At 46.5% G+C, this 19,249-nt stretch overlaps 1 protein-coding gene across 1 annotated transcript in view; it reads left to right on the top strand.

Annotated features, from left to right (window-relative positions):
• The window catches only part of leg1.1 (liver-enriched gene 1, tandem duplicate 1), a 41,962-nt gene extending 27,364 nt beyond the window's left edge, over positions 1-14,598 (top strand). Inside the window, exons 5-7 of the mRNA XM_078542848.1 lie at positions 3,198-3,436; positions 5,950-6,066; positions 14,303-14,598. Of these exons, the coding sequence (XP_078398974.1) occupies positions 3,198-3,436; positions 5,950-6,066; positions 14,303-14,598 (652 nt within the window). The remainder of the gene's footprint in view (positions 1-3,197; positions 3,437-5,949; positions 6,067-14,302) is intronic.
• Positions 14,599-19,249: the final 4,651 nt, after the last annotated feature.

Below are 19,249 nucleotides of genomic sequence, written 5' to 3'. Positions count from 1 at the left end.
TGACATGTCTGAATTTAATGGTATAACAAAACGAATTTAAGAGAACAAAATGACAAAGGTGTTACGCATCACACCAACTCATAAAGACCTCATTGTGGGTCAATACAAAAGCACCAGTGATAAATCCATGATGTGCCTAAGGTGCCTTATATTTACGCTTTCGGGTACTACATCTTGGTGCTGCCCCATCGCTCGGAGTGGCATTTGAGACAGCCTGCACACTCTGCTGTCCTGTTGGCCTCGATGACCTTGGTGGCCATCCTCTGGCCCGTGGAGCCTGTGCTGGCCCCGCCTGGGATGGAGCGGCCAGTTCCACAGCTGGCATCTCCCCAGTCGTCGCAGCCTCATCAGATGCAAAGGTCACTGGCAGAGGGGCAGAAGAGCTGCTGCCCTCATCCAGAGCACCCTGAGAGGAGCTTGCAGAGGCGACAGGCAGCTGCTGCGCCGACGTGAAGTCAGTTTGGACCTCCCTGCTCACCGGGGATGGATGGGCACCTAGCTGGGAAACTTGGTGCCCAGACCATCTCCTACACTGGCACTGACCAGCTGAGGTCAATGCTGACATGAGGGCTTGTTCATCTGAGCGCATCCCCAGGAAGCCCTGATTGGTCTCCTGGAGGAGCCTCTCCATGAGAGTCGCCACCCTCTCCATGGAGGACACATGGCACTTGGCCATGAGGCTCATTGCATTGGCGATGGTCCATGTAGACTCCTCCACCACGGACACCAAGCCAAGCATAGCCTCATGTGTCTCCACCAGATGCTCCTGCACACCTGGCCGCATTTCCTGCATTTGCTGCATCGCGGACGACTCCAGAGGCACATCATCAGCCACCGACTGAGCATGTGTCTGGTCCCCTGCAGTCCTCTGACTGCTGGTGCCATGGGTACTCTCTGTCCCTGCCAGCTCCTCCAGTGATTGTGAAGTGCCCTCACGACTGTGCCCCGGGATACTAGCCGATGTTCTAATTCCCACCGAGGTGATAGTATCTGTGCTGGTGCCTGCCTCGCAGAAATGGTGTGACGCTGATGAGTCCAAAACTTCAGGGCCCTCAGGTGTGAGAGGGGGCCTCTGCTGCTCTTCCTCCCGGCCCTGCTCCGCTGATGCTGAAAGGAAGAACAAGGACATTGTATCAGTTAACGTGGAGACAATGTCAATGTGCATCCCTGTCCCCTAGATCATTATGCCCTCACCCTTCCATAAGCAATGGCCAAGCCATGTTGCAAACTTCAATCACTGGACATTCAGCACTGCCATGGCTGCTGGGAGAACAATGGTGACCTCAGTGCTGGGCAAACATACCTGCCCGTGGCACCCCAGCCTCAACGACAACGGTGGACCTGGGCACATGGCGCCTCACCAGATCTAGGGCCTCTTGCTCGAACCAGCTAAGTATGGGCACCTGGGCCGGCCCTCCGCCAGTCCTCACCCGCTTGGCGGCACTATGTGCATTCTTCTCCTGATAAGGAGAGAAGAGCATTGATTAATGCTACTTGTACCTGGACTCTCTTTGCGGCCGGCCCACCCCAACCAGAGTGGGACATTGGAGGACTCCAGTGCCTCCTTACCCCGCTGCTGCCAAACACTCACACAAGGATGCCAGGCCTGTCCCCCTCGCTCCCTCTCCTTGGCCAAATGCTGCCTTATCACATTAGGCACCACACCTTCCATAGCAAGGAGGCACAAGCACGTGGAGCGCAGAGGGCAGCAGATCAATTGGTGCCACACCACCTTGAAGCTCCCCTCCCAGCATGTCATCACCCTGACTTTGACATGTCCTGGAGTTCCAGCACTGCGCCTAGGTTGCCCCAACAGTAATGTGGGTCTCAGTGTACCACATGCTGTGGGCGCAGAACCCATCTCTTCACCACCCTCTCAGGGTGACCTCGGCATGGGCAATATCTGCTGGCCCACCCAGCGAAGGACACATGCCGTCAATGATTCCATGCAGTCACTATGCAGTCAGATCTGGTGGGGTGGGGGTGGGGGGCACCGGGGGGCAGGGGAAGCCTACCTGTTGGGTTAAGTGACCAATGCCATCATGGTGCTCACCCTCCCCGAGCGCAAGAGGTCGTTGAAGCGCTTGCAGCACTGGATCCAGGTGTGTCGTACCACGTCATGGGAGCTCACAATCTCCATCACCTCCTCCCAGGCACGTTTAGTCATGTGAGGGGGCCTCCTCCTCCTGTCCTGGGGTACGAGGACCTCCCACCATGCTGCCACCTCCTCGAGGAGGGCAGCAAGGCAATCATCCGAAAAACGAGTGGCACAATGCCCCCTGCCCTACCCTCCTGCCTGGCCTGCTCACCAGCAGCGCTCTGGGAAGCCCTTCCAGCAGCCATGTTCGACAGCCTTTGAAAGGCTGCAGCAGCTTTTTTAAACAGGCCGCTGGGGCACCATGGGACCCATTGTGGTCATTGCAGTCCTGTCGCCGCCTGCCCACTCCCGCTGTACTCGGGAGCTGCGATTCATGCTGGACCGGCCTTAATTGGCTCACCCATGTAAAATGGCAGTGCAGACCCGATCGTGGGCGGCAATCGGGTCCGCGCCCACTCCCGCTCTGCCTGCCCGCCAGAAAATTCTGCCCAAGATGATTAGCAAAAGAACCAATGGCAACATCAGGAAAAACTATTTTATGCAGTGAGTGCTTAGGGTCTGGAATGCACTACCAGAGTGTGATGGAGGCAGGTTCATTTGTGACTTTCAAAGGAGAATTAAATAAGAATCCTGAAGCAGAAAGAAATTTCAGGGCTACAGGGAAAGGGCACGGGAGTGAGACGAGCTGAGTGACTCTTGCAGAGAGCAAGGACTTGATGGGCTGAATGACCTCCTTCTGTGCTATAAACATTCTATGGTTCTATGGTGATCCTGCAATTTAAACAGGGAGTTGCTCTCATGAGGAGTGCAAGAGCATGATGTTTTAATGCTCTCTTTTTATCTCTATCTTCCTGTGAACATAGCCCCTTGCTCGCTGCAGAACCACCCCTGGAAAGCTGTCCTCAGTGTTTACCAATACTTGTGCGCTCCTCCTCCACTTATACTTTGATCATTCCCAGAGGTTCTTGAAGGTCATAACTTACTCTGCCACCAAGTCCTTTACACTTTCTAAAAAGTACTTGATTGTGTGAAACAGAAAGCAATTGTGGTGTAAATTTAACAAATTTGATGTTGTATGTTTTATTCTTTTCTTTGATAGATTAACATACGTTTCAGTTCCTGAAGCGCAGTTTGGTGTCAGCTGGGGCAATGCAGTAGAATTTATTGCTGCCACTCATTTTCCCACAAATTTTAATCAAACCAATATCTTCCAAGAATATCTTCCTCAGCGAATGTTATTAGCCAGTGATAAGCCACCATCTATTCCTGACATGAGTAAAGAGGAGAACTGGGCCCTGATTGCACTTGACATTTTATACGAAGGAAACAAAATAACAGGTGTGTTCAAAGAAACGTTAATTGTATTAACCTTTTAACCTTTACTGAACCTTTTTGTGACCACATCTTACACAATCACAAGTAATATAAATTAGCATATGTTGCGACAAATTGTGCTAAAACACATTATCCACTACATTTCAGAAAAATATTAAAAGATAATCTGATTGAAGCTATTCAGTTATTTTCTTTATTTAATTGGCTTTGGCTAACAACCCAAATACACCATTATTGTCTTAAAGCACCAATCCTAATCTTTGTATATGGAACTAAATGTCTGGAAATCCTTGCTGACGACTATGTAAAACACAGTGTAATTCATCTAAAGATTAAGATAAAAACATAGAACTAAAAGTTGCTAGGAGTCTTGAGAATTCTGATTGACTAGTGACACAATAAATTTGCTTTATTTTCTGAAGGCTGGCAATGCAGACCTGGTTCATTTATTGCGCACCTGGAACTTCAGGGTTATTTTTAAATTTATTTTTGAATTTGTAATTATCCTTTGTAATTCTTTTTGTTGCTTTCTTTGATCCGATAGAACACATTCTACACTTGGAGTGTCTCAATTATTTAATATTCTACCATTTTTAAAGATTGTATATTTAAAAGTTGGCACTAAAAAAATGACAGTTTTAAGAAAAACAGCAGAAATTCCACCTTAAAAGTATTAGCAAAGAATAATAAGCCAGTTTTTTCCCCCTTTCATACGAGGTATCCAATATATTTGTGAAATATTAACTCATCCAATAGACGCAATCACTGTGATCCAGTGTTTTTTGAAGTTTTTAATCTGCAATTTTTGTTCAAAAAACACTTTGTATGTGTAATTTTACATGGAGATTACAACTGGTTGTCACTTGTCTTCTATTTTGTAAATTGTTTGAGGCAAATTACAACAGAATTTTCCAAAAAAAGCAAAGTGTGAATAAAATATTTTGTTTCTTAGACAATTGGGACTCTCAAAGTTGTCATGGAATTTATGCAGCTGAAATACCAAATAGCAAAGGATTAATCGTAGCAGTAAACTGCTTCTTCCAGTGTTGTAGTGCCCCTCAGTGGTTATTGATAGGAGCAAAGAAATGAAACAGCCACTAAATAAATTTACAGCACTTTACAGCCTTCTGGACTTAACATTGAGTTCAACAACTTCAGATCATGAACTCTCTCCTCCATCCTCACCCCTTTTTGATCCCCTTTTTTCAAATATTTATTTTTTAATTTTTATATATATTTTTCCCCTCCTATTTCTATTATTATTACTTTTTAAATGTATTTCCGTTCATTGTTTTATCCCCACCTTTTAGCCTATTTCGATCGTTTTCCCACACTGTCACCTCCCCCTACCCCACCCCCACTGGGGCCATCTGTCACTTGCCCATTCTGCTTTCTACTCTTAATGTCACCATTAGCACCTCCTTTAGCCAGTATCACCACCATCAACACCCCTTCAACCTTTTGTTTATGACACCTTTTGCAATCTCTCCTTTGCCTCCACTTATCACTGGCCTTCTATCCAGTTTCACCTGTCCCAACCCCCTTAAACAGTATATATTTCACCACATTTTTACTTCCCTTTAGTTCTGAAGAGTCGTACAGACTCGAAATGTTAACTCTGTCTTTCTCTCCACAGATGCTGTCAGACCTGCTGAGTTTTTCCAACAATTTTTGTTTTTGTTTCAGATTTCCAGCATCTGCAGTATTTTGCTTTTAACTAAATAAATTTGCTGCTTTTCAGTACTCAATCATTTCCCTTCTTCTACAAACTCATTACATCTTATTTATTCAGCATTTGATGCAAACATTTTCAACCCAATTACCTTAACCCCAACTTCAGAAGAGCATCAACTCATACACCAGTATGATTTTTCACAATTTCCTTAGCAACCATCTTTGTAGCCTCTCTGTGATTGCTGGATTGGGTTAAATTATGGACACCACCACCCGGAGGTTCCCCTCCAAGCCACTCACCATCCTAACTAGGAAATATATCGCCATGCCTTCACTGAAATCCTGGGATTCCCTTCCTAACAGCACTGTGGGTGTTCAACACCACAGGGACTGCAGCAGTTCAAGAAGGTAGCTCACCACCACCTTCTCAAGGGCAATTAGGGATGGGCAATAAACGCTGGCTTAGCCAGCGATGCCTACATCCCATAAATGAATAAAGAAAAGTTGCAGTACAGTCTCATTCACACTCGGAGCTGAGGTGAAAGTTATTTTACAGATGCATTACCTATAGCAGAGGAAAGAGTTTCATGAATCTGAGAAATTAGAGTAATGTTCTAATATTTTGAAACACAAAGCATTATATGGTTTTCTTTCTTGCTAGTAAAAATTAATTAATATCTTAAGATGACTTTGTACTAGGTTATATGCAATTCTCATTGTACTAGGTTATATGCAATTCTTATATATGTTAAACTAATATTTTAGTCTTTAATTATGGTTGCATTTTATTGCTTCCTTTATATAAAATCATGTTTTGTACATTTAACTTGTTTTTGATTCAGATGGCCGGTTATTGAGTTTTTGGAGGAGGTCTATGTGCTCAGAAAAAGGGAGAGAAGAAGGTCGTTACCTGTTGGAAAATGTTGTTTCAAATCCTGACCTCATTTTACCTGGGATACGTAAAATCCTTCTGGAGTTCATAAAGAATCATAACTGTGTTACAACTGATGTTTAATCTTTATGTTTGATTCTTTGTGGAGGTGCAACTTGCAATAAAGAATAAACATGTTCTAACAAAAGTTTTTCAATCAGCATTTCAGAATATTTAACAGACAAGTAAGCTTCACAATCTTTATTCTTATATCTAAAGTCGTTGAGAAACCTCTTAGGGGCTGATTCATCCCCTAAAAACCCAGACCTTAGTGCCTGAATTTGCTCTTAGGCCCAATTACAATAAAGGAGGAGCCACATGGCACTCTTAGGGGCACAGTATTGGCTGCACTCTTGTAGAAAGGAGTATGGACAATTTCTGTGCTTTAAAAGCATCAGCGCCATTATAGGGGCAGGGACAGTTAAAGCCCTGTGGAAGAACCAGAAAGATTTTATTAGTTAAAGTTCATGGATTTTTATCTGGAAACCATCTGATGAAGAATGGTACATTTTTCAATTCTAAATGTTTTTTTAAAAAATGAATTGCATGTTGGTGGACATAACTTTTATTTAAAACTTGTGTCCCTTGTAAGTAAATGTTGTGCTGCTGTGATATGCTGCTATAGCAGCAACACCCCAGCAGCCGCCCAGCCTGCCCCCAAATCCTGCCTTGGAAGGAATTGGCGGCACTGTAGTCCTAAGCAGTAGGTGGAAGAACAGAGAAAACTTTTGGGTTTGAAGAATGGTGTTGCAGGAATAGGCGGAGGGCACTGCATTCTTTTTTATCACAAGTGACATGGTGTAATTGCCTGGTTAGAGTGAGGAGGGTTCCGACTGTGCGAGAGGGAAACAGGTTTTTGGGCTCTGGAGAAGCCAAGAGGAATTACTTCAGCAGCCGCAAAGGGGATTCTGGTTGTTTTTCAGTCATCTGCATTTAAAATAAGCCATAATCACAAAGGGTGGGGAAGCAGCACAGCACTAAACATGGTCTTCTTCACAAAGTGGTCTTATGGTTTGGCTTTGATTGCCTGAGGGGTCCGGAGCAAAATTTTGTAAATCTTCCTCTTATTAGCCTTCGACTTTTCTGGGTTCCTTTGCCTCTCACAGGAGATTCCATGGGGACAAGGAGGGGTCGTGTCATGATGCTCTAGACTTCATGGGCAGGATTTTCGGCTCGTCAGGCAGGCATGGTGGGCTGGCCCGGGAGCGGCCGGGAAATGGCCCACCGCCTGCGATCAGCCCCCAACTGTGATTTCATGCTTCAATTTCATTCACCAATTAACGGCCAGCCGGTGTGAAAGGCACACTGAGAAGCTCAGCACTGCTGGGTGGGGGTGGGCACTGAAGTCAGCGCAGGTGCAGGGAGAGTGCGCAATGAAAGCTCCCTGAAGGCAGAGAGCTGCCTCAGGGAGCTAAAGTGTTTTAAACCAATGAATAAAGTTATTAAAGTTCCGGAAAAAACGTCCACACAGCGGACTCACTCACCTTAACATGTAAGTTTGAAAAGTTCTGCTCAAAATTTTTTTTACTTTTTAAAAATTTAATTACGGAAACTTCATCCGCCCGTGGATGAGGTTTCCCCAGGGGCCACCTGGCCAATTCGACCGCCCACCATTAACATTGGACAGGCAGTGAAAAATACAGGTTAATTAATTGGCTTTACTAGGCCTCTTAATTGTCGGTGGGCGCGCCGCTGGCTTATGCGCGTGCACGCCGACCGAAATATCACGCGATATTTCACGCTCGGGCATATCGGGCGTGTGCCCGCACACCGTGTGGAAAATCCTGCCCCATGAGTGTGGAGCAGGCTTGAATGGACCAGCTGATCTTTTCCTACCCATCACATTTGCACGTCTGAAAGTGCATAAGGCTAACAGCATTCTGCAGCAAGGACAATGGCTGCAAAATCATATTTTATTCAACAGACAAAAAAATAACCTCTCTTAGCAATATAAACACATCCTTTAAGACAGGTAACACTGAAACAGCAACTCTGGAATCAGCAATGCTGATTTTTATCATGGTGCAGCTTGATCCTGTACTTTAGCTGGTGCAGGAAGTTTGGGTTCGGAGGTCTCTGACATCCATTTGCACTGACTTTCATTACCTGGCCCACTTCAGGCACCAATCTGAATGGTGAAGGACATAGCTGTATTTGGTGAGGGCACACTTGCTGCACAAGCACAGTTGCAGTGCCGATATTATTGATACAGCTGAATACCTTAATGTATTATATACAATGTTTAATCCCCAATAATAGTCTTTCTCCATTCCCATTACGTTTATTATGTTTAATCGCCGAATATAGCCTTTAAATAGTATTTTGAACCTCAATGCAGACAAGCTGAAAAGCAACAGTTCAGATCCTGACCACTGTGAACCCAGACCTGGGAGACAGTGACCAAGAACTCAGTCATCCCAAAGCTGCTGCTAATGGGCAGACTGAAGGAGGGAATGGCAGCAAGATCCACCTCCAATATCCACACGCCTAAGGCCCTGGCACCCAGCATCCATATGCTTGCATCGTGTGGGCGCTGATAATCTCTCCATGGAGCCTGCAGCCCAGCTCCAGCGTCAGCTGTGACATCTGATCTGAGTCAGAACCACAACAAGCAGCACTGAGTGGCTCAGCGGTGGAAGCCTGGCTATTAGAAGGCAGCAACAGGGCTTGTGTGCGCATGTGCACATTGGGCTTCAAGTTGGTGTAAGGGAGGTACACCTTGCCTTGATCACATATGTCCCAGATCCTCCGTAGAGAGTACTGCAGTGTAAAATCTCTCAAGATCTGCAGGGAATTCTAAGTCTAATTACATAGGATATATATGGCACAGAAACAGGTCATTTGGCTCAACCAGTCCATGCTGGCATTTATGCTCTACTCAAGCCTTCTCCCATCTTTCTTCATTTAACTCTGCTAGCATAAGCCTGTATTCCCTTCTCATATATTTATCTAGCTTCCCCTTAAATATATCTATAATATTCACCTCAAATCCTCCTGTTCTCTGCATTCTCTTGGTGAAGAAGTTTCTTCTGAATTCCCTATTTGTTTATTTAGCAACTAACTTATATTGATGGCTTCTAGTTTTGCTCTCCTCCACAAGTGGAAACACTCCTACCCTACCAAAACATTTAATCATTTTACTGACCTCTGTTAGGCCACCCCTCAGCTTTCTCTTTTCATGGGAAAACAGACCAAGCCTTGCTCCCAGTCCAAGGTGAACTTATGACCTTTTTTTTAACGCTCTAGGAGCGGGTACAAGGTCAACCCGAAGCTACGTGAAATTGCACGAGAAAACGTCGGGTGTGCATCCTGATGTCATTGCAGTGTCATGCCATATTACGATCAGCAGGCACACGCGGGAGTCGGAAGCATACCGGCTGACAATTAAATGGGCAATTAACCCAATAAAAAGGCAATTGTATGAAATTTTACATGGCCCTTGAGAGTTAATGGTTAGCACAGAGACTACACGGCCAGGCAGCTATCCTGTTTTTAATTGAAACTCAATCCAGGGCGTGATAAAAGTCAACCAGAGCCATGGTAACGTAAGTAGGTAGAAGTTTAGGTGAGAGTTGGCTGTAGGTGGTTTTCTGACAGTTCATTGCATTTCCTGTGTTTTCTGAGAGACTCTTTGGCTTATAAGCTTTCTTACAGACTTTCTGCCGTGTGCACCCTTCAGGACACTATCCTGTGCATCTGTATTCCAGCAAATGGAGATTGTCTGCTCTGCTGGAGGACCTCCTCAGAAGAAGAGAGGGCCAGAAAGGAGAGGAGCACAGGTGCCTGCAGACAGCATCCCAGAATGCGACCTGTGGAAAGAGAGGTGCAGCCAGAGCGGGTGCAGGGCCAGCAGGAACTGCAAGGTGGAAGGCACCCCAGAAGAGGCCATTATCCTGCAGCCAGAGTTTACAGGCAGCGCTTTTGCTACCTGGACATGTCTGAGGACCAGTGCTGAAGGAGGCTCCACCTCTCTGAGAAGGCTGTGATCTCCATATGCCAGATGATTGGCCCAGGAATTGCCTCAAACTGTGAGGTGTCCACCCTCTGCCAGTGACTCTTAAGATTACAGTGGCCTAAATTTTTTCACCTCAGGTTCTTTCCAGGGGTCAGTGGGAGATCTATGTGGTGTTTCCCAATCTGATACCCACAGCTGTGTCAAGCTGGTCACTGATGCTCTGTTCAGATGGGTCAGTAGCTTTATCAATTTCTGGGCCGACAAAGCCAGCCAGGCTGAGCAAGTCAGAGGCTTTGCTGCAATTGCTGGTTTCCCCCGCATCCAGGGAGCTATGGATTGCACACATGTGGCCATAAAGGGGCCAGTGGGTGAACTGAGTGCCTTCTTCAACATAAAGGGGTTCCACTCCATGAATATCCAGATTGTTTGCAACCACAAGAGACAGATATTGCAGGTCTTCACCAGGTACCCTAGTAGCTCTTGTGATGCGTACATCCTGCGACACTCACAGGTGCCAAGGTGCTTTGTTGCTCCAGCTCGGTTGGATGGTTGGCTCCTGGGTGACAAAGGCTCTCCCCTGAAAAGATGGCTCATGATGCCACTCAGACGCCCATGGACAGAACTGGAGGAGAGGTACAATAGAAATCATGTCTCTACAAAGGCAGTAATCATGAGGGCCATTGGCCTGCTCAAGATGAGGTTCCACAGCCTGGACTGATCAATGGCAGCACTGCAATATCCGTCTCGCTCGCTGTCGTTGTGTGCTGCACTCTGCACAATCTGGCTCTGTCACGGGGGGCCCATTGGAGGATGAAGACAGCAAGGCAGCTCCCCAGGCCACAGATTGGTCTAATGAGGAACTGGAGGAGCCCCAGGGTGGGATTGTGGCTGCAAAAGTGATGAACCTTGTGGGAGGCAGGGAGGCCTTGATTCACTGTTCTTTCAGCTAGGCATCCAAGGCATGACTTAAAAGTGAGGGCAAGGGTGACGCTTCCTTACTGAACGTTCCTGATGAGGCCATCCTCATGTCAAGTAACGACTTCTGAAATAAAGTTTGCAGCCCTTCCTGTCTGTCACAAGCCACTCCCATGCCCAACGCCTGTGAAAAATATGAAGCACATTCAAGCCATGACACACAATGACATCTTTAAATAGTGGTCATGTTTACATAATTTGAACATAGAGCACATAGCAACTGAAGTTATGTCACCCATGACAACCTCTCTTGTGTTTGTAGTGCCTTAAACTTCCGCTTGCGAGTGCTGCGTCTTGGTGCCCACCAACCACTCCCCCCCTCACTGGCAGCCTGCTGACTGCGATGCCCTACCCTGATGACCTTGGCTGACATCCTCTGGCTGGCAAAGCCTGGTAGGAAGCGTCCAGCGCCATAGCTGGACATTTCTCAATTGTCGCAGCCTCATCAGATGCTATGGGCACTGGCTGAGGGGTAGAGGAGCTGCTGCCTTCATCTAGAGTGCCCTGAGAGGAGCCCACAGATGTGACATGCAGCTTGTCTGCCAGCGTGAGGTTGGTTTGAACCTCCCTGCTCACCATTGATGGATAGGCATCTAGCAGAGAGACGAGGTGCCAAATCCATCTCACACACTGGCAGTGACCTGCTGAGGCCACTGTCAGTGTGTTGACTTGCAGGCCCGGACGCAGTCTGATTCTGTCCCTGGAGCTGCCTCTCCATGAGAGTCGCCACTCTCTCAATGGAGGAGGCTGTGCACTCGGTGCTCAGGGTCAACCAAGTGCTCAAGCTCCGCATCGACTCCTCTAAGACAAAGACCATGGCACACAGACCCTCAAGAATCCCTGCCAGATCTTTAAGTGCATCCCGCTGGATATCCAACATCTGCCGCCTGATGGACGGCTCCAGGAGCTCGTCATCTGGCTCGGACTCTTGGTCCTGGTCTCCAGCAGTCCTCTGACTACCGGAGCCCTGAGCACTTCTCTGCTTCTGCCAGCTCCTCATGCAAGTGTGATGTTCCCTCACCACTGTGCACTACCATCTGATCCGACACATTATCGCCCACCGATGTGCCTGTGTCTGCACTGGAGCTTGGAACAGGGAGACTATGTGACGGGGGTGCACCTGTCCACACCGCCTCCTTGGGTGTCAAGGGAGGGTCCTCGGAGTCTCTCAGGAATTGTGAGGATGGCACATCTGAGGGAGGAAGAGAATATGTCAGTTGATTACATTATAACAAAATGATTGCACATGCACGACAGTTGCTTGTCACAATGGACAACTGCCTCACTGAGGCTGTGACTGAACAAGCCAAAGGGGAGTCTTGGAGATGCCACAATCCTATATTTCTCATGCACCTCCCCAGTCTCTCACCTGTCCACTGGACTATTATCTTCCTCCAAGATCCCTTCCTCTCCGTGACCTGTGAACCTTGCTCCATGCTCACATTCCATGTCCAGGGCACTTATCAGTAGGTTGTGCACCCCGCCACCCATTCCTCATGCTCCAGCACATTATGGCTTTTCTTCTCCTGTATGGACAAAAGTGCATTCATTAGGTCACCCTGTACCTGCTGCACCATGCCAGCCTTGCCCTCTCACCCCTAGGAGAGCTAGTTTGAGGTGCCCATCAGGTTAGCACACCTCACACTTCTATACACCCAAGGCAAGTGGGCACATCTCCCAGCCTTGGCCGGCACAGGGATATGTGCCATTTGTCACTCTGCATCTCACATTGCTGAGCACCATGAAGAACAGTCACCCTCCAAGACACCTATACACAGTTTCATGCCAAGTCTGTACTCACCCTTGCAGAGCACAGAAGATCATTGAACATTTTCTGGCACTGGATCCATGTGTTGCGCACATCATCATGCCCGCTCACCTGGGCAGCCACCTCCGCCCCAGCCTTCTTCATCTTGTGAGGTGGCCTCCTCTTGCCATCCCACAGCATGAGGATGTCACAAAGACACTCACTGCCTCCACTAGAGGGCGCAGGTACTTGTCAGGGAGCCGGGTTGGGAGCAGAGTGCCCACCGGCATTGCCCTCCCACCTGGCATACCCAACGGGTGCTGAGGCCTTAGCTCCTGCCAAGTAGATAATCTTAGTCTCTCATGGACAACTCCCTGAGGCTTTTCCCCAACTCCTGGCAGCCTTCAGGGAGCTACCTGTGCTCTTTTAAATGCCCCCTCTGGGTCAACATTGGACCTGGCACCTGCCATGCTCCCGCTGACGCTGGCACCACTGGGCCCTCAATTAGCCAACCAGTGTGAAATCGCAAGTGGTTTGCAATCGCAGGTGGAAGCAGATAATGTATCCGCTTCTGGGCCTGCCGACTGCACATGCACAACATGTGTAAAGCTCAGGCGCAAGTGTCCAAATAATGCAATGTCCTTCAAAATTTTAAAAGAAAATAGAGTTCTTGAAGGTATGTTTCCCAACACTACAATGGTGCTGTTCCTTGTAAAATATTATGAGCGCAAAAGTCATTTGCATTTTGCCACTTCTAAAGACGATATGCAGATCCACATGGCGAGTTGTAGCATGGGAGACACTGCTGGATGCTTCATGTGTGCAGTGAGACAATCGGGAGGGTGCACAAAGGTGTACCCAGAGTCGCTGAATATGTACAATCATGATGTTACTGACATCAACAGGCTAATGTTACACAAAATACTAAAATTGGCCAATGAATGTGCAGGGGATGCCTTCTTTATTTACTCCTGAAACAATAAGCATTAGGAAGCAAGATGGCCAGAATCACATTAACAATCATCACAGTTTGAGCATGTCACATTTCATCATGTCCATCCTGTATACCAAATGCTGCCACTGGACGGTTGCCTCTTCCTCCTGACACCTGGCTGGTCCAGCCTCAACCACCATCTGTGATAGATCCCTGCCTTCTTCATCAGTGATATCCATTGCCTTTTCCTCTGTGGATGTGAAGAGCCTGAGATCTAGCACTGCCTCTCCTGTCTGTCTCCTCTCCCTGATGTTGTGGGTCTGCTTGTCCTGCATGACAAAGTGCAAAGTGCAGATTTAGTGACATGTCAAGTGACACTGAACCCCTTTGTCTGCATACATCTCCATCACACTTACAAGCCTATCATTCAAAGGTTGCATCCAAGCACACACAAATGCCAAACTTCAGTATGCTTTGGCCTCAATTGCCATGCGTCACTAAGGCTGATCACACCCCACTCGCACATATACGTTATTGATGACCACACGAGAGACTCCTGTTGAAGATACAACAATGGCATTTACCCTGGCGGATCAGAGCAGTTTGTTGACCCATTCCCTGCACTGGGCCCACAGTTGGTTCATTACCCACAGTTGCTCACCTCATCTGCAACCTCTGCCCAGGGCACCTTGCTCAGGCAAGGGGGCCTTCTGATGCCATTGGCAGGAAAGAGCACTTCCCGTCCTTCCATGATGGCCTGCAGGAGAACCTGCAGGGAGGCACTGCTGAACTCTTTGTTGATGCTCTGACATTATTTGATGGAGGGGTCTTTGTGTGGAGAAATCTCTCGATCCGCAACAATGTAGTGCCCTGGCAGCGAAGCTCGGCCTCCCTGTTGGAACAGGAGGCTCTTCAACAGCACGCCCACGTCTACAGCATTGTCAGCTGACGGCAGGTTTAATCTACGAGGAGCTTCCCCTTCACGGAATCACGTGTGCTTCCTGTTGCCACTGCTGGCACTTCAAATATTAATTATAATTGTGTGGGAAATGGAAAAAGGCAGAAAAGCAGAAGTGGCACACACTTCCAGTTACGCATTGGGAAAGGCAAACCACTGACAAAATGCCGCTGGGGTGTTTGGATGCACACACACACCTTGATCACACGCATGAGGTCATAATACTTTTTCTCTCACTGTGGCCAGGTTTGTGGAGCCATGCTCTGGGCATTCTGACACTCGCTCATGCTCCCACACCCTTTGCAGGGTTAGTCTTGAGGGTCTCCTGCAATCACCATCCCTCCATCTTTGTCAGAGACCTGGTCTCCTTCCTAGCCTCAACCTCTTAACACAGTGCGACTAGGGCAGTATCACTAAATCAGGGAGTCTGCCCCTTCCCATGTGCCATTCCTTGTCCCTCTAAAGCAAAAAATGATTATCCAGCAACCTGCAATGTGTTGCTGCAATTTCCCTTTTAAAGGGACTGTGCCTTTACAAAAGGAAAGTTCCCTGAAAAATGTAGTTTCTTCCCAACACTACTCATTCCCTGGAGTGTGCAGAGGACTCCTGCATAAAAATTGTGCAATGGTTACAGTACAGTAAGAGGTCTTTCAGACTAGTGTCCATACCTGCTCTCTTCAAGAGCAATTCAGTTGGTCAGATACAGATCACTCAGGCAGTTCAACTTACTGTGACAACAAACACTTTTACATGCATGTTGTAGTCTGGAGCTATGGAAAGTGGAGGCAAAGGCACCAACATTCTTTCCATCCTATGGCTGACCAGGAATTTCTCACTCTTACATCATGCCATTGGCATGGGTTGGAAGGATTTGCAGGTTGATAATCCATTTTGAATGTACCTTCCCTAGCCAGCAAATCCTGGGGTGGGACTCGAACTGCCAAATAGTGTAATATCTGCTGAGAAACATGCACTGAACTTGATCAAATGTGAACCAGAGTTTGGAAGGTGCAGGTTAATTTCAGGCCCCAGGTCAATGACTAATTTGCAACTGTTTTAGGGCATAGGTAAGACCCATTATAAAAGTGGGCATAGGAATCTGAAATGTGAAAAGGTTGAGGACTATTGATGAATCTTAAGACTCCCCGCTATTGTATGATCAAGCCTTGCAGCTCACTCAGTTCAGCTGAATCAAAGTGCCTTGTGACATGACCAAGTCAAGAGCAAAAGTCTCCAACGTCCACTCTGCCACACCAATGATGGTGGATATTTTTGTCCTCATTCTGTCCATCTCTCTGCCAATTGCACAACTTTTATAGGGCCCCCATACCATGTATTAACTGCAGTGGATTGGCCTGTAACATGAGGGAGTCTTTAGCCTGCTTTGAGATTAGTCATTCACTCTATGGCATGTGATCAAATTCCAAGTGATATTTTGAACAAATGTTAAAAAGGCAAAAGTGTTTTTTTTTCCTTTAAATCAGCTCATGAAACATTTTATTTTGCATTTCTGTATGGTTATGTCACTAGGGACTAAATTATATGTCTCTTATAAATGATGGGATGGAATAAAATACAGTTCTGGTTGACAGACCCATCAGCAGAATTTGATGCACTTCAGTGACATTCTAAGCACTGACCTCAAGCCATTCGTGCTTTCAAATTATGCTATGCTGCATACATTTACTACTTGCTCAAGGGCAAAAGGACAATGAGTGTCTAGAACCACGCCCCCCCCTCCAAAATACAGTCTTTGGTTAGCAGTAGATGATATAAGAATTCTTAATAATTAAGCAGACGATCATTTTGCCTTCTCAATTTAGAATAAACTTTCACATCTCAGGGACACCAAAGCAAAAATGACAAAAACACAAAAAAATCTAATTTCCATACAGTGCTCTAAATAAAATTATAGTTCTCTGTACCAGTATCTCATTGGTATGGAAGCATTGCAATTTTTATTTTGTGCAGTAAAATTACAGTATTTCATTTTGTCATCCTTCACCTCTCCCACAGACAACCATTTTCCCTGCCACAAGATGTCTGTTAATTGTGTTTTCAATCAGTGGGTAGGGAACTTGCGAGAGCACCTCTGGTCACTCTGCTGATCATGGAAACTAGTGATGCAAGGGATTGTGGGTGTGCCCTGTCTAACTACAACACCATGCCACTTGCTCTACCAGAGCTGGTTAGAATATTAGGCTTTATAAAAGTGCATTTAAGCTGCAATAATGTAACACAGGATATAAATACAGGTCTGAACCAACGTGGTTTTGAGGCAGCAGTGGGAAGATCTCCTGCATGTCCATTCCACCTCTCGCCCCTCCCCCACCCCCATTTCTTCACAAGGACCACAGATCTCATCTAGACTAAAGTAATTAATCCTGGTGGAGATCAATTACCTTCGGTCTTGAGACAAAACTACTTCTTTTGGAGTGGAAGACTGTCCCAACAATCTTTTATCTGGGTACACATCAGGCACAGCAGCTGTGGGCCACTTCATGCTACCATTGGGCTGACACTCTTGAAGACGTTGCTAGCCTAGCCTGATCATTTAAGAAACCCCTTCTACAATTTGGAATGGAGTCAGCAGATAAGCATTTGGCAGACAAGAGTTCTGCTGCTCCACCTTCCATCAGTGGAGTGCATCGGGCAAAATTTTCAGACCATCATCTTAGGTGTACAGGAATTCCTCAGGGTAGTGTCCTAGGTTTAGCCATCTTGAACTCCTTCATAAATGACCTTCCCTCCATCATAAGGTCGGAGGTGAGGGTGTTCATTGATGATTGCACAGTATTCCGTTGTCAACTCCTCAGATAATTATGCAGTCCATGCCTGCATGTAACAACCAGGCTTGGGTTGTTAATTGCAAGTAACATTTGTTCCATACAAGTGCCAAGCAATGGCTATCTCCAATCTAAACATCTCCCCATAGCTTTCAACAGCAGAACAGTCACTGAATACCACCATTAATGTCCTGGGAGTTATTATTGAGCAGAAACTGGACTGCACCAACCAAATCAACACTGAGGGTACAAGAGCAGATCAGAGGCTGGGCAATCTGTGGCGAGTAACTCAGTTCCTGATTCATCAAAGCCTTTTCAACATCTACAAGGCACAAATCAGGGATGCAGCTCCTACAACACTCAAGAAATGCAACTTTATAAAGGACAAAGCAGCCTGCTTTATTGGCACCCCATTCATTAGCATAAATATTCAATCCCTCCACCACCAGCAAATCATGGCTGCACTGGCAGTCTGCAACATCTACAAAATGCACTGCAACACAGTATCCAGTCCATTGTTGTTTATTTTGCAGGTTTGCATGAATGCTTGTGGAGCTGACTTCCAGAGGGGTACTAGTTTTTGCTTGATGGTTCCACCACTGAATCTGGACAATGCAGCGGAGGCATTGCTGATGATATTTCTCCAGTAATCTCAGGTGTCACTGATGCAAAGTCCTGATCTCACTGCATTACAAGAGTGTGGTGTCGACAACTGCCCTGTACATGAGAACTTCTGTTGACTTACTGAGGTCTTAGTTGATTAGACAATGTGTCCAGATGGCCGAAAAGCATCTCCTCCAACATGCCTTGTTTTCTCAACTCTCAAATGGCTAGAGTTTCAGGGAAGGACAAAGATAACGCTTCAAAAGGCGCTCTGAAGCTCTCCTTGAAGCACATTAGCATCGACATTAGTGACTGGCAAGAGCTTGCTACCAATCGCTCAAAATTGTGGCAACTTGTCCACCAAGCTGCAACAAATTTTGAGTCCAAACACCTTTATGAGACAGAGTGACAGCAGAGAAGGAAAGGAAAGGAAGCAAATCCTGCACTCTAGATCCTACTATCTTGTACAGCGTCCTGCGCCACGTGCTAAAAGATCTGTGGGCAGATTCAGTCACATGAAGACCATAGCAAAACTCGAACCCTGAGTAGACATCATCCTTGAATCAAGGGACAACCCGATGACTGCAACAACTCACCAAGGCTTCTTTGACAATATCTTCCAAACCTGTGACCTCTACCACTTAGAAGAATAAGGGAAGTAGGTGCATGGTTACACCATTCCTCCAATCACATACCATCCTGACTTGGAAATTTATTGTCCCTCTTTCATCATTACTGGGTCAAAATTCCGGCAGAACTGTTGGAGTAACTCCGCCACACAGACTATAGTGGTTCAAGAAAGCATTTCACCACCACCTTTTCAAGGGCAATTAGGGATTATATTAGGCTTGTCAGTGACACCTACACCCCATGAATGAAAGAAAAAAATGTGATAACAGACATAGGGTATATGTGCAGAGCGTCACTCCTTGGTGGCTAACTTTGATATTAGGAGATGCTTCTGTTGGCCAGGAGCTGCAGCCGAACTGCTGACACATAGGCAAAAGCAACTTTTGACCTGAAGTAACCCGAGTCCAGTCACTGGCCTGAGCTGGCTGGAACCAGTTTGAAGCAGCTGAGTTTCGTTAAGAACAAAGTGAATGTGATAAGACACAAGTCCTTATTTAGAAAGGGGTAATGAGGTAATGCTACCTAAATTCTTGGGACAGAGCCAATAAGGAGATGCCACAGACTAGGCAAGCAAGCCTAAACCAATGGGAGACAGATAGCACAGCTTGAAGAGATAAGATTCA

Source organism: Cetorhinus maximus, chromosome 5, assembly GCF_964194155.1.
Source record: "Cetorhinus maximus chromosome 5, sCetMax3.hap1.1, whole genome shotgun sequence".
Lineage (NCBI taxonomy): Eukaryota > Metazoa > Chordata > Chondrichthyes > Lamniformes > Cetorhinidae > Cetorhinus > Cetorhinus maximus.
This window is presented reverse-complemented; position numbering and strand designations above follow the sequence as displayed.